Source organism: Peromyscus maniculatus, chromosome 8 (genome assembly GCF_049852395.1).
Source record: "Peromyscus maniculatus bairdii isolate BWxNUB_F1_BW_parent chromosome 8, HU_Pman_BW_mat_3.1, whole genome shotgun sequence".
NCBI classification, from domain to species: domain Eukaryota; kingdom Metazoa; phylum Chordata; class Mammalia; order Rodentia; family Cricetidae; genus Peromyscus; species Peromyscus maniculatus.
The window spans coordinates 93,592,140-93,607,882 of record NC_134859.1 but is presented as its reverse complement, the minus strand read 5'-3'; the positions used below and the strand labels follow the sequence as shown (position 1 = coordinate 93,607,882).

The window sequence follows — 15,743 nt, the reverse complement described above, 5'->3', positions numbered from 1 at the left end:
TTGGATGAATTTGAAGTTCTCTCCTAGTTCACAGAGACCTGAAACCCCACAACATTCTCCTCTCCATGCCCAACGCACATGGCAGAATCAAGGCCATGATCTCTGACTTTGGCCTCTGTAAGAAGCTGGCAGTGGGCAGGCACAGTTTCAGCCGCCGTTCAGGGGTACCTGGCACTGAAGGCTGGATCGCCCCGGAGATGTTGAGTGAGGACTGCAAGGAGAATCCTGTAAGTACTGGCCTATTCGTTTTCAAAGTGGGGGGCCCAGGCACACATGGTTCCAGAATGACACCCTTTAACAGAGGACTTCTCTGTGAGCTTCCCATGTTGTTTCCTGTTCTGATAGATACATAAGAAAGACAGAGGTGGCCAGGCGTGGTGACACACGCCTTTAATCCCAGCACTCGGGAGGCAGAGGCAGGTGGATCTCTGTGAGTTCAAGGCCAGCCTGGTCTACAGAGCAAGTTCCAGGACAGCTAGGACTGTTTCACAGAGAAACGCTGTCTCTAAAAACAAAACAAAACAAAACAAAAGATAGATGTGAATAGTTGTCTCTTCCCCTTTTTCCTTTGGGAACCTGGAGAATCCAGACTTACCTAAGATGAGCACACTTCTAATTTTCATTTGTTTAAGTTTGTTTTGTTTCCCCAGACTTTTGTTTTTAGAATTTGTAGTCATCCAGAAAATTGAAAGAATGTTAGGACCTATGTGTTTCCATCCAGTCACTGTCGTACATAGTGTGGGTTTGCTCTGTCTCCCTGTGGCTCCCCGTGGCTCCCCGTGGCTGGAGCGTTTGCATACAGGAAGCCCTTCAGCCTGTGCTGCAGCCCTTGCTTCTAAGGCAGGCAGTCCTTCCCGACTATCTCATCCTCACACCTCTGCAGTCAGCACTCTCCCCATCCTGGTTCCTCACCCACCCCGTGCTCATCCCCCAGCCAGCCCACAAGTCCTTCACAGCTAGTGTTGTGTTCCAGGACTCCGCTGAGTGCTGATTTGGACTGTATCTCTAAATCCCCAGCACCTCCCTGCCTGTTCTGTTCTCTGATGCTTATTCTTGAGAAGTTCTCGAGGGTCCCGTTGTAGGCTACTCTGCTTCTTTCTTCATGGCTGTGCTTCCCAGCTCTCTCTGTTCTTTATATTTCCTGTAAGCTAGAAGGGGAGTCTAGAGGCTTGATTAGATTCAAGGGAAATGTTTCAGGCAAGAATAGATCACGAGTCAAGGAGGAATGTGATGTCGGACTGTGCCCTGATCAGTGGCTAACTTGGGGCACCTGGCAGAGCCAGCATCCCAGGCTGTTAGCCCCCAAGCCCATGACCTTGACATCAATCAGGACGCTAGGGAATCACTACAGTGTCCCTTGCTGCTCTGGGCAGTTCATATTCATCAGCCACTTATCAGATTCCTTTCGGGAGGGGCTGAAGTAAAATCAGGGCTGTGAGTAAAGTGATGGCTGTCTGAGGCCTCCCACTCTGCATTTCTTTCAGACCTACACAGTGGACATCTTCTCCGCAGGCTGTGTTTTTTACTATGTCATCTCTGAGGGCAACCATCCCTTTGGCAAGTCCTTGCAGCGGCAAGCCAACATCCTCCTGGGCGCCTGCAGCCTTGACTGCTTCCACTCAGACAGGCATGGTGAGCAGGTGGTCTGGGTGGTAACACCTTCCACTGTACTGCCCACTGGGCCTTAGGAAATGCTGAAACATACAGAGGTGGTGGAGGCTGGCTGAGTTCATCCTTGGAGTACGAGACGCTGGACCTGGGGAAGGCGTCCTCTGGAGACTGCTCTTTCCTACCTTGTGATCAGAGGGCCTTACTGGCATATGGGAGGACCTGTGCTCTGTAAGCTGGACTCTGTTGTGTGAGGGCCATGGTTGCAAGACAGTCTGTGTCCTGTAGGGATAGATAGGTTCTGTCCTTGATCTGACTTGGACACAACACATGCTTCTTCCTGACTGGGAAATTTGCTAGATTATATTAGATCAGAGCACTGCAGTGCTGCTATGTGAAAAGATTAAAACAAAGTAATTGTTTTGTGCGGGGCCACAGTGGTACACACTTTAATCCCCAACACTCAGGATGCAGAGGCAGGCAAATCTCAGTGAGTTCAAGGCCAGCCTGGTCTGCAAAGTAAGTTCCAGGGCAGCCAGGGCTGTTAAACAGAGAAATCCTGTCTCGAAAAAACAAAAAAAACTAATACTTGTTTTGCTTATGAGGTTTTTTCCCCTTATTCATTATAGAAAAACACATTAGCATAAGATCCATATTTTCAGTATATAGGGATGGATATCTGCTATCAATGCCTTTGTATTGATATATTATTCTAATTGCTTATCTAGATATGTATACTTACTTTTAACAAAATGGGTCCAGGAGTGGTGGCACACACCTTCACATGGGAGACAGAGGCAGGAGAATCTCTATAAATCCAGGCCCAGCCTGATCTACATAATGAGTTCCAGGACAGCCAAGGCTACATAGTGAGACCCTGTCTCAAAACAACAACAACCTAAAGATGGTGTTAATGGGTTAGCAAGATGGCTCAGTGGGTAGAAGCACTTGCCTACAAGCCTGATGACCCAAGTTCAATCCCTGGGAACCCACCGCTATGGTAGGAGGAGAGAACCAACTTCTCACAAGTTGTCCTCTGACCTCCATACATGTGCCATGTCACACATGTGTGCCCTTCCTCTATACACAGATAAATGTAAAAAAGGGGGGAGGGTAAGGCTAGAGGTTATGGAACAGACCTATAGTCCTAGCACTTAGGACGCTGAGGCAGGAGGATCTCAAATTTGAGACCAGCCTAGGATACACAGGGAGCTCCAGGTGAGCCTGAGCTGTGGGCTTCTGGTAGGAGTGGGATGGGCTCAAGTCACACATTTGCAACAGGCTCGGTTTTCAGCCTCATCTTTTTGGGGTTTTTGTTTGTTTGTTTAATGAGTCAGGGTCTCTTTGTGCAGTCCAGGCTAGCTGAAGTCATCTTACATAACTCATTCTGGTCTCAGCTTCCCGAGCACTGGGGTTACAAGCCCATCATGTCTTGCCTTGAATGTCTTTCTAAATCCATCCATATGTAGCCCCGTTGTCACTTGAACAGCTCATCATCCAGTACATAAGCCTGTGGTTAGGGATATTTTCAGCCACTGCTGTTCACAAACCACATAGTGAAAGATCTCTCTATCAACTGATGTCTGGTGTGAATTCATTATTTTATTAGAATCCATTCCTGTAGCAGAATCTTGTATCAAAAGGCACACAAGGGGAGATGGCCCAGTTGGTAAAGTGGGTAAAGCCACAAAAACATGAGAGCTTGAGTTTGGATCCTCAGTGCCCAGGTTAAAAAAGAAAAAAGCCTGGTGCCATGCATCTGTAACCCCAGCACTAGAGAGGCAGAGACAGGGGGATCCCTGGGGCTTCCTGGGCAGCCAGTCTAGCTGAATTGATGAGCCCCAAGTTCAGTGAAAGACTCTTATCTCAGAAAACATTAGGTGGAGGGTAATTGAGGAAGACATGTGTCATAAACATCTGACCTCCACATGTGTGCACACACGCAAACATGTACACATATATGCAATAGATACACACAGATGTGGGGGAGGCATGCAGGTTTCAAGGTTTCTGATCATTTAATTGGTGTTACAGGTTGGAAATAATAGGTAATTTATTTTCTCCTCTTTAGAGGACGTCATTGCCCGTGAGTTGATAGAGAAAATGATTGCAATGGACCCCCAGCAGCGGCCCTCTGCAAAGCACGTGCTAAAACACCCATTCTTCTGGAGCCTGGAAAAGCAGCTCCAGTTCTTTCAGGTACCTGTGTCTGTCTCTCCATCAAATTATCAGTGCTTTCCGGATTCTGAAAAGGTAGAAAGGACAAAGAGCAAAACAAATGACCTATAGCCTATAACCAAGACAAACATGATTGATATTTGTGTTAGGACATTCGATGTGTGTATCGTAAAGGGGATGTATTAGAATAACACGGTATAGACTGGGTAGTCCAGCAGTGGCCATCTGCACACTGGAGAGACTGAGAAGCCAGGAGCTGCTCAGTAGTCCCACTCTACGCTGAAGACCTGGACGATTTCCTGAGAGCCCCTGGTCTTAGTCCACAGTGGAAGGCTGAAGAGGCCGAGTTGTGATGTCAGTGAAGGATGACAGCAGAATGGGATAGATGTTCTTACCAGCAAGAAGCACAGGCCAGCAGCCTAGACTGCTTTCCCTCAGACTTCTCTATCTACTGACCTGTCAGAGGGTGCTGCCCATGCTGGGAGAAGGTCCTTTGTTTTAGGCTAATCCTTTCTGGAGTTGCCCTCACAGACCCACCCAAGCATGTCTTAGTTGATCCTAGATATGATCAAGTTGACCACTAAAATTAGCCATCACATTTTAAGTTTTTTTTCATATGAATAAAAGTATAATTGAGCCATGCAGTGGTGGCATACGCCTTTAGTCCCAGCACTCAGAGGCAGAGCCAGGTGGATCTCTGTGAGTTTCAGGCCAGCCTGGTTTACAGAGTGAGATCCAGGACAGGCACCAAAACTACACAGAGAAACCCTGTCTCAAAAACAAAAACAAAAAAGTATAATTGAGATCAAACTATATATAGTGTTATATCCTGTTTTTAAAAAATATATACAAAATTAGCCGGGCGGTGGTGGCGCACGCCTTTAATCCCAGCACTCGGGAGGCAGAGGCAGGCGGATCTCTGTGAATTCAAGGCCAACCTGGGCTACCAAGTGAGTTCCAGGAAAGGCGCAAAGCTACACAGAGAAACAAAATTATGACTGTAACATTCTATTATATGAATGTACCCTAATTTTTTGTATCCCTTTAAAAGATTAGGTTTATTTTTATATTATGTGTATGAATGTGTTCCTGATGTCTATGGAGTTCAGAATAGGGTGTCAGATCCCATGGAAATGGAGTTACAGAAGGTTGTAAGACATAATGTGGCCGGGCAGTGGTGGGCACGCCTTTAATTCCAGCACTCGGGAGGCAGAGCCAGGTGAATCTCTGTGAGTTTGAGGCCAGCCTGGTCTACAAAGCGAGTTCCAGGAAAGGCATAAAGCTACACTGAGAAACCCTGTCTCAAAAAACAAAAACAAAAACAAAAAACGAAGACATAATGTGGGTGCTAGGAATCAAATCCAAGTACTTTGTGAGAGTGGGAAGTACTTTTTTTTGGGGGGGAGTACTCTTAACTACTGAGCCATCTCTGTTTGTTAAACTTTATATTCTGGGATTCCTAATTACACAAAATTAGACTAAATGCTCTAGAGAGCCCCTCTTATCCGTCCTCCAGTTTTAGCAGGTATTAATTTCTGTGTTCTTCCACACCCCAGATTATTTTTTAAGATGTATATGATATGTATGTGTATACATCATGTACTTGCCTGGTACTCACAGAAGCCAGCAGAGAGTGTTGGTTCCCCTGACACTGAGTTACAGATGATTGTGGTCTGCAACATGAGTTCTGGCAATGTCAAAAAACCCTGTCCTCTACAAGAGCATAAAGTGCTCTTAAACATTTCTTGAAGAAGATTTTTCTACTGTCTTTTACTCAGATCTCATTTTGTCTGGTATACACTTTCCAGCTAAAATTCCAGATCAATAGCTCTGACAGCTCTGTGGGTTTTCTTGCACTGCCAGGTGTCTTTGTATTGACTGTTTGTGGGTGAGGTGGCGTGGGAGGAGTAAACCATAGCGCCTCCTCCGCTGTGAAGAGCAGTGGAGTGGGGCAGCAGGATTTTCTCCCGGAGAGCACCCTGACTTAGAGTGGGCTCACATTATCTGGAGTTTGCCAGTTTGACACTACACTGGCTAGAGTGACGTCCTGGACTTTCTAGATGATTTTAATCACTGCTCTGTCCTCAGCACCCAGCAAGGACACTGCCTGGCCCGTTGCTGGTGCTTAGTAACCATTCACATGTCTTCGGGGTGAAGGGTCCAGTTTCTCATTCCAGGGCAGCAGTGGTGAGTGTAGCGTCACAGTTGATCACTGTGTGCTGCAGGATAGAACATGAAAATTCTCAAGTCTACGTCATGGTCACTTTAATGACAAAATAGACAACAGAAATAAAACTTATATATGAAGACCTTAACCCTACCATAAAATAGTGTGTCCAGGTTTTATATCTGGCAGACACAGCTGTCTTCTGTTCCCTTCAACTAGCTGTAACCAAAGTAGTTACTTTGCAACTCCGAAACCTGTCTCCGTCATGCCCACTGGGACAGTCCAATCCTTACAAGGCTTTTATTTCTTACACTTATTTATTTACGTGTGTGTGTGTGTGTGTGTGTGTGTGTGTGTGTGTGTGTGTGTGTGTGTGTGTCGGTGTATATGTGGAAGTCAGAGGACCTCTTGTAGGAATTAGTTCTCTCCTTCCATCATCTGAGTTCAAGGATAACATTCAGGTCATCAGGCTTGGTGGCAAGTACCTTTACCTATTGAACCACTTTCTCCAAGGCTTTTCCACCTATAATTTCAAGTCAGGAATTCAGCCAGTGATAGGTTTCACCTGAACCTGTAATCTCAGCACTCCAGAGGTGGGAGCAAAAGGATCATGAGTACAGAGTCATTGCCAGCTATGTAGCAAGTTCAAGGCCGGCATAGGCTACATTAGACCCTGTCTTGGGAAAAAAGAAAAAATTATCCAGTCTGATTTTTGTCTTTATCAAAGAAATATGTGACTGGCTGTCCAACGGCTCATCATTCCCTGCCTCTCAGGCAATCTTACTGGCAGGGGCTCTGAAAGGCTAGTTCTTAAGGTGCCCCTCCTGACCCTCTCCTTCCTTCTTCCCGTTTGTCAGTGCTCGGTGAAGAGTTAGAGCCTTGTGGTTAGGATTTGAGATGTCCTGTTTCAGGGATAGCTGAAGCACAGACCAGTTGAACTTTCCTCTTTATGTTTGGCTCCCTGGGGGATGTGTTTTGTACCTACAGCTCTATGTAAGTGTGCTTTGTGTGAATGTGAACTTCCAGGGGTTGATGCATGCTCTCCACAAGTATCCCTCCATAACATCTCTCTCGTGTCATGGAGGGAGTCTCTGCAGATGTATCTGCCCACAGGGAAAGTCAGTGCATCCGGCTAGTGAGCTGCAGGTGCCTGCTGCCTAGTTTTGAGGAGGCTGCAGCCTGAGCCTAAGAGGAACGCCAGTTTGCTTACAACCCACACCCCAGTGGCTGCCCTGTAACTTAGTGTGGACAGACGTGTAGTGTTCCTGACTCTGACCCAGCACCTGTTCCTGTCTTCCCTCACAGGATGTGAGTGACCGAATAGAAAAGGAGTCCTTGGATGGCCCGATAGTGAGGCAGCTGGAGAGAGGCGGGAGAGCTGTGGTGAAGACGGACTGGCGGGAGAACATCACTGTCCCCCTGCAGACAGGTGACCATGCAGCTGTCTCTGAGAACTTGGTATAGACAGGCAGGTCCAGCTGCTAGACTGCCAGATCCCACTTCTTGGGTTTGAGCATGTCTTTGTGGGCTTGGTTCCATGGATGTACATTTACGTTTATCCTTGGAGTGACAGGTTAGTGAGAGCACCATGTTCCAAGGCACCACTCCTGATCTGGATGAACTTCAGATGAAGACCACCTTATTTTAGTCTACGAGGCGGCGTCTTCTGCAGTGCTGAGACCCCAGGAGTCTTCTTTAAAAATTTACCTGCTTAACCATTACATCCCTTAATGTTTTTCTAGACCTGCGAAAATTCAGAACCTACAAAGGTGGCTCTGTCAGAGATCTCCTCCGAGCCATGAGAAATAAGGTAAAGAAAGGGCTTGTGAGTACTGTGGGGGAGATGGCCACAGCAGATACCTCCTCCTCATATTCATTTCTATGGATCTTTTTCCCATAATGGACTCCACCTTGTAGAGGCTTGGCAGCCTCAGCTGGATTTGACAAGTGTCTTAGTTACTTTCCTGTTACTGTGAAGAGACACCATGACCAAGGCAACTTATAAAAAGAAACATTAACTAGGGGCTGGCTTACAGTTTCAGAGGGTGGGTCCACGACCATCATGGCAGGGAGCATGGCAGCAGGCAGGCATGGTGCTGGAGCAGTAGCTGAGAGCTACATCCTGATCCACAAGTTGGAGGTAGAGAAAGAGACTGGGCCTGGCATGGCCTTTTGAAACCTCAAAGCCCACCCCCAGTGACACACCTCCTCCAAAAAGGCCCACCTGCTAATTCTAAATAGTCCTCCATCTGGGAGCACACATTCAAATATTCCAGTCACCACAACAAGTAGACGACCATGTCTCCCCTCGAGGAATTTCTCTCCAGAGACTTTAGGATGCAGGGCTAAGCTGTAAGGGCCAGTCTCTTGGGACATAAGGGTTTCATGGTTTTTGCTGATTTATGGTACCCTCTGGCTGCCTGACAGACACCTTATAAGCATGCTCTACCAGGGACTTTCTGGTCACTTTCCTATACAAGGCCAAGTCTTTAGGGATTTGGGGAAGGGTTCCTCTGTGTCCTCTTAGAGTCCTGGGAATGCTTTTGACCTGTGCGGTCACTGAGCTGACCTCAGGCAGAAGTAGCCTCCAATCCTGTTAGGACCAACACTACAGTTCCATGCCCTGCATGGGAGGCCTATGCTCCCTTCCAGGTGGCCGGTCCCATAGTGACGCTAAAGCCTCTCTCCTTAGGCTGAGCCTCACGCACTTCGAGCTCCGCTTCTGAAGGAGGCAAGCCTGCAGGGTAACTGGGATGTATTGTTGGAGCATGAACCTTTCCGTACAGAGAAGCCCTCACAGTGTCATCCAGCCGTTAAAGCTGTGTCTCTCTGCTCACTCACAGAAACACCACTACCGAGAGCTGCCCGTGGAGGTTCAGGAGACACTGGGCTCCATCCCGGATGACTTTGTGCGCTATTTCACATCGCGCTTCCCCTACCTCCTCTCACACACCTACCGAGCCATGGAGCTGTGCAGACATGAGAGACTCTTCCAGACCTACTACTTGCATGAGCCCACAGAACCCCAGCCTCCAGTGACTCCAGATGCCCTCTGAGCTAGGGCAGCCCTTCTAGTCTGGTGGCCCCAACAGTGACCATGGGCCTGATGTCTGCAGTCCATAGCTTGCTGCCTCTGGGATTAGCAGGAAGACTAAGCGTCTCAAACCAAGTGCCTTGAGCTGCTGCCCTGCAGCCAGAAGATAATGCTGGTCCTAGGAATCAGGAGAGGTGGCCCTCATGACTACAGAGAGCTGAGGCAATGTGGCCCTGAAGCCTTGTAGTCAGGGTTGTCTACAAAGGTGGGCCTGTCCCAGAGGCTGCAGAAGGAGCAGCATCAACTGTTCACTGGATGAGCTCGATTCCCTTTCACTGGATGAACTCTCTTCTGCTTATATTTCTTTCTAAAATTCCTGTGGGATGGCAGTTTAGAGACCTCTCAGTGAGGAAGTTTTGCTTACATGCTACGAACAGCCTGACTGGGGTGCAGCAAGTGTACCCTCTGCTAGAATTGGTTTGAGAGATTCAGGGTGCTAAGGAAGAGGACATTCAGAGGTGTAGTCCTGGAGATAGGAGGCATCTCCAAGTTACTGGTAGTCTGTGTTGCCTCGTGCAGCAAGTTGTAAGTGTGGGCATGGAGTTAGAGACTGGTTAGCAATGCCTGTGGACAGCTGAGGTATGTCTGGGAATAGAAGGTGAAGAGGACGAGGACGTTCAGTTCTGGATGCAGTGCTCGCTCAGCCAAGTGGCCTGAATAGTGGCCCCTGATAGAATACTGGCCATGTGAGCCAGAGGTGAAGAGTTCCCTGGCCACCAAGAAGGCAGCTAAGACCAGACAGGGACAGAGACAGGTCTTCAGGGCCAGAGGGGAGCAACTAGAGGGAACCTTTAAGTCACTTGGAGAGGCTCAGAACCAGAAGGTGAGTGACAGGGCCCCTCTGCCCCAGAGGCTAGCACATTAGCACACAACTTGTGAGCCAAAGCCCTGGGGATAGAGAGCCAAGGCCAGGGCCACCACAGGCTTTTTAGGCCAGCTTTTATATTTCTGGCAAATTTTAATGAGTGTATTTTGATCATATTGCAGAAAGCTGCATTTGCATAAGTAAGTTAAATGTGGTTTGATGCTTGTGAAGAAATGCAAGATATAATATCTTCAGTTTTGTGTAGTACCAAAAATCACCATTCCCTCAAGAATGTAGAACATTCTCCAAGGCTGAAGGGTAAGACAGTCTAGCAACACGATGTAAATGTATTAATGTCAAAGTAATTATATCAATACCATTTTTCTCTAAAATTAATTTTTAACTTTAGTTCCAATCAGAATTTACTGTCTTCCCCCTCCCAAGAGCCTTAGGAGTTAGCACGTGGTCAGGGTCCGTGGGAGGGAGGACTCTGTGGACTCCCTGGAACCAGCATGGACTCTGTTGTGCGGTCCTGGTGAGCTGAGGCCCCATCCTGTTCTGTGCTAAGAGTGGCCCTGGCAGCTTTAGGCGCTACTGACTGGAGCTCTCGCTGCTGTGTCCCCGAGAGGTCTGCTGGTGGACTGGTACCAGGGCCACTTACCCAAAGCTTCCTCTGCTGCTGTAGAATTGGATTAACTTTTTCTTAATCTCCTACATCTTTGAACCCCATGGGTAACCCTGTTTAGACCTTGGAACCTCAGCCCCGTGGTTGGCGTCCTGTTTATCCCTTAGCATAGCACTTTGCCAGTGCCCCAAGAGGGAGCTCCAGTGGCAGGAGAAGCAGTGTGGGCTAACAGGGTTGCCTCGGGGCGCTGCTTCCCTTGTTCTCATGGCTAAGTGTCCCTCTGGGAAGTGCTGAAGTCTTTTCTAAAGGGTCAGCTGGTGTTACTTCCGGTCTGCTTGGGGTCACCTTTTTAAATGTCCTTACCACTTAGCAGATCAGTTTCTAACCAATGAAATTTTCAAAAGTCCTCTATTCATCATACTTAGTTGAAACTTTCTGTAGCGCTAGGTGGGACGTGAGACACTTGGGACACAGATGAAGAGTACAGAAAGACTTGTGCCTTTTAAAGCCTCCTAAGAGTCATTAGCACACAGTGTCAGGGCAGAAAGAAAACTCAAGTGGGCAGGAAGGGGTTTGCCCCATTTGTGCCTTAAAACTGTCCCATCTCAGAATCAGCCGGCTGGGGGCAGCTCACCTGTCTGTCTTCTAGGAAGCAGGCAGTTGTCAGCTCTCCAGGTGAGTCATGAAAACGCTGTGGGCATCTGGGACGCTCAGCAAGAGATGCTGTCTGCTTCAGGCCGGGGCGGCTCTACAGCACTGTGACATCTTCAGAGGGTGCTAGGATCCCTGGAAGACTGCCCGCTTGTCTACAAGTCCAGCATCTTCAGCTTTAGGATGGAGTTGAGCTCTGTCTGGGATGTGTTATCTTTGTTTAAACCGTGTCTATGTTGAACTTCAAGTTTAGGAAGTGTGCCGTGTCACTGGGCACCAAAGCACTTGCACTTTTGGGAGCATAGCTGTCACTTGGCAAATCACTAGGCCGTCCAGAGACTGAAGGTGGACCCTGCAGAGGCGTGCCCTGCTCTCAATATAGCAGTGGCTGTAGACTCTTCCCATGATGCATTGCAGAGAAGGTGGAGGTCTGAGGTCAGCAGATACAGCCAAGTGCTTTCCATCAACTTTGAAGATAGGCATGAGCCTCTCCTCAGAGTCCACTTGATTTTATGGAAGTTTTGTGTGCATGTGATCCAGTTAGCACCTGCAGCTCCTTTCTCCCAAATGAAAGGCTAATCAATCAGCTGCTGCTGTGGCCTCCTCCAGAGCCACCTCTGGCCGCCCGCACGCTCTCCTGTGCTGACCACTTGTCTTCTGCAAGGCTGTGGCCCCACTCTCCAGCTGTGCCAGGATTCTGTTCTCTGCCTGAGTCTGCTCTCTGTTCCTTGTCTTCATCGCCGTGGTCCAGAGGTGCAGGAAGAGCTGGAAGAGGAAGCCACAGCTGCCCTGGAAAGAGCCTTTTGAAATCCCGTTTGCCCTTCTCTGTGCTGGGCTTTCCCACAGTTCTATCCTTGCCCATCTCTCACATCCAGAAGCCATGCATGGTATTGGCCAGCAGGGGCCTGCCATCGGCTTCTCCTGAAGGTCAGCAGACCTCCAACTGAGGCCTGAATTCTTTGAAGCCAAAGCGCCTGCTCTCTCCCCAGTCTTGGTTTTCATTGTGAACTAGTGATTTTCCAGGGGGTTCTGGTTGCCTTGGGCGCTTAGGCCTCTTCTGTACTCCTGGACAGCCACAGAGGCACATCTGCTGAGCCTCCCTCGGGAGCAGCCTCAGCCACACTGCTTGCCAGAATCCTATGGCCTCATCTCTCCTGTTCCCCTTGTGTTTGGTGGGTATAGTATTCCTTCCCAGTTGTCCCTAAAACTGTGACGGGGGAGTCCCCACTCACCTAAGCATTACCAGCCAGCTCTGTGGCGTCCCCACACAAGGACCTTGTGTAGTTCTTTTTGCAATGACCTATTTATTGAATCTATTTATATTTATTTAATTTTTACTCTGAAGTATATCGGTTACAATTGCACTTGACTAAAGCGTGTCAGATCTGTTTTGGACAATACCCCTGACCATTTTAAACTGGAAAAAGAAAAGTCACACTGTATCCTGCCACCTTACTGTAGCCTTGTCTTTAAAGGGTGAATAATTTGGTCTGGGTAAAATGTTAATTTTTAGATGATTTTTTAAAAATCTTGTGCCATGTGTCTTTGTGGACAGTTAATTGTTTAATCAATATGTGCTGAGTGTGTGATTCACTCCCCTTCATGGAAACTAAAATATTCTTTTAACTTTATATTTTATAAACTGCCAGATTGTACAACTTTTATGTGTATTTTTAAAGCTCATGATATGAGGGCCATTATCTAAGTTTAAATGGCCTATTTTTGTACCTCCTGTACAGTTTTATAATTCTGCTCATTGATGAAGGTGACTTACGCTGAGCCAACCACAAATAAAGGTAGTTTTAGATTTGGGAGTCACTTTGCTTCTTGTTTGTTTTTGATTTTCGAGACAGGGTTTCTCTGTGTAGCCCTGGCTGTGCTGGAACTCACTTTGTAGACCAGGCTGGCCTTGAACTCACAGAGATCCGCCTGCCTCTGCCTCCCTAGTGCTGGGATTAAAAGTGTGAGCTACCATTGCCCGGCTTAGATTTGGGAGTTGCTTTGCTTCTTAAAGACTAGAGTGCTGCTTGAAGCAGGGAGCCGGGCCCACAATCTTCTTCCAGGATGCAGCATCTGAGTGGCCTGAGCAGCTGGCTAAGCTTGTGAGAAAATGGGTCCCAGAGCTAGAACATCCTCCCTGGGGGCTGTCGAGGAAAAGACTGCCTTGAAATGTTGCAGGAAATTTTCTGAAGTATTATTTAACTGAATTTCAAGAAGGTAACCCACTGGGACTGACCTGCCACATATCAGGAATTAGGCTCCCAATCAATCTGGGGTATGTACAGTGATTCTGGACCAAGATATCTGGAAAGAACAAAGAACTTGTGATGAACTCCACTAACACCACCCTGGAGATGTGGGACAGTCTGACCTGGTACATGCTAGTTAGCAGCTCACCAGACAGCTGTGCCCAGGGTGTGCTCATGTGGCTGCAGTCCATTTAGAGTCTCCTATATGATTTCCCATCCTGTCTGGAGAAGTCCTGGAGCCTCCTTGCTCTCCCCCCAAGACAAGGACTGTTTACCAAGTATGGCCCCCAGGATCCCGCCAGCCCCAGAACAGCTTATCAGGCACTGTGTGGATGCTGACCATCCCCTCCCACTTTATGCCTTCGGAGCCTAGCAGGGTCCTGAGACTTGTGAGCATACCTTTCCTCTGAAGCTCTAAGTCTTGGACCCAGCCATGTTCCCAGAAGGCTGAGACCAACCTCTTCCATGATCCATAAAAGCCTACTGAAGTTTGGTCCCCAGAAGAACACTACTGAGAGAGAGTAGAGCCTTCAAGAGGTGAGGCCTTGGGAGGTACAGGGGGTGCCCTTAAGGGGATCTGGGCTCCTCCGCTTCCTCTCTGTCTTCAGGTCACAATTGAGGAGTTCTCTCTCTGTTGGCCTCAGTGTGGCTAGAGAGGCTGCTGACAGGTTGGATGGGGAGGACACCCCAAAACTCTATGATCTCATTACAGTCCTTCTGCCCCTACCTCCAGGAAATGTAAGAATCAGGCATGAGTTGTCTGGGAGGAGCAAAGGAGCCTGGGAAATCCAGTGTCCAGCACTGTCCACCTCCACAGTGAGAGACCAGTTCTCATAACCTTCCCAAGGTGGGAGATTCTCCCAACACAAGGAAAGGGTCACTGCCAGGCACCACCGTACACTATTAGCTGTGTTTACAGCTGTTTAACCTGTGATTTTAAAAAAAAAAAAAAAAAAAAAAGGCAAACAAACCCTGTAAACCCTGTGCTTGGTGAATTTCTCCATTCCCAAGCAGCTGCCCCTGCCTTTTCCTAAAGAAATGCCACCCTTCCCCTTGTCCCCAGCTGAGCACACCGGTTTTATTAATCCATGAAATAATAAAGGGGGAGAAGGGCTGGGCGTAGTCATACTTGCCTTTAATCCCAGTACTCAAGAGGCAGAGGCTGAGGCAGATGGATCTCTGTGAGTCTCAGGCCAGCCTGGTCTACAGAGCAAGAGGATTACAAAGAGTTCAAGTCCAGCTTGGTTCTCAAGACGTCTCCTTCTGCATGTCCTCCCCTGAACATTTATGGATACATTTTTACATCCATGTATATCACCCTCATTAAAAATAGTCCCCCAGGGGACTGGAGAGAGAGCATACTGGTTGAGAGTGTTAGACGCTCGTCCAGAGCATCCCAGTTCGGTTCCCAGTACCCACATGGGGTGTCTCACGTCACTCTAGCTCCAGAGGATCTAATATTCTCTTCTGGCCTCTGTGGACACCTGGACTCATGTGCACATACCCACATGCAGACAAAACATATAAACATAATTAAAAACAAAATAGTCCATGAAACTCCCTGGTGACTCATGCTTGTGACCCAGCCCTCGGGAGGGGGCTGAGGCAGGATTGCCACAAGGTTTAGACCAACCTAGGTTATCCAGTGAATTTCAGACCAGCCTAGGCTACAGAGTGAAATCTTGTCTCAAAACACACAGTTTCTCAGGGACCCATCTGTGTCCAAATCTACCTTTGAACATGAATGAAGGTGTGTTGGGTTGCAGCCTCCCTGCCCGGAGAGACAATTCTCTTGCCATTTAGAGTAGGTGGCAGGATGCTTCCTCTCTCCACCACTAGAAGGCGCTCGTGTGCTGTCCACCCCAATTCTTCCTGCAGTGGATTGTTCGGTATGACCAGCCTGCATGCTGATCTGACTCCACACTCTGGTGGGATTTCCCTGAAATGAGGCTAGGGTCCAGACCAAAGAAGACCATTATGTGTATGGGTGTTTTGCCTGCACATATATTTGTACACCACACACATGCAGTGTCCATGGAGGTCAGAAGAGAGCGTCAGATCCCTTGGGACTGACATTACAGTGTGAGCCAGTGAGTGCTGGATTGAACCCGGATCCTTTGGAAGAACAGCCAGGGTTCCTAACCACTCACTGGGCCATATTCACTGGGCACCCCCACACACACAGGCACCTGGCTTTCTAAACCCAACTCCTTCATTAGCTGGTAGCTTTCTACGTAACCCACAGCCACAAGCTCTTCTCATTGTGAATTAGCATTGATCAGACTATATGCCACCCTGTCCCTTGTAGAGTGAGGCTGATCGTGGGACTGGGAATTCTGTGAGTCTCTTTGACAGTACAGGTGCCA

At 48.1% G+C, this 15,743-nt stretch overlaps 1 protein-coding gene across 1 annotated transcript in view; it reads left to right on the top strand.

Moving 5' to 3' along the window:
- Ern1 (endoplasmic reticulum to nucleus signaling 1) overlaps positions 1-12,942 on the top strand; it is a 102,560-nt gene extending 89,618 nt beyond the window's left edge. The window contains exons 17-22 of the mRNA XM_006970499.4: positions 28-227; positions 1,485-1,632; positions 3,680-3,807; positions 7,259-7,382; positions 7,696-7,763; positions 8,797-12,942. Coding sequence (XP_006970561.1) covers positions 28-227; positions 1,485-1,632; positions 3,680-3,807; positions 7,259-7,382; positions 7,696-7,763; positions 8,797-9,009 — 881 coding nt within the window. The 3' untranslated portion in view covers positions 9,010-12,942. The remainder of the gene's footprint in view (positions 1-27; positions 228-1,484; positions 1,633-3,679; positions 3,808-7,258; positions 7,383-7,695; positions 7,764-8,796) is intronic.
- Positions 12,943-15,743: the final 2,801 nt, after the last annotated feature.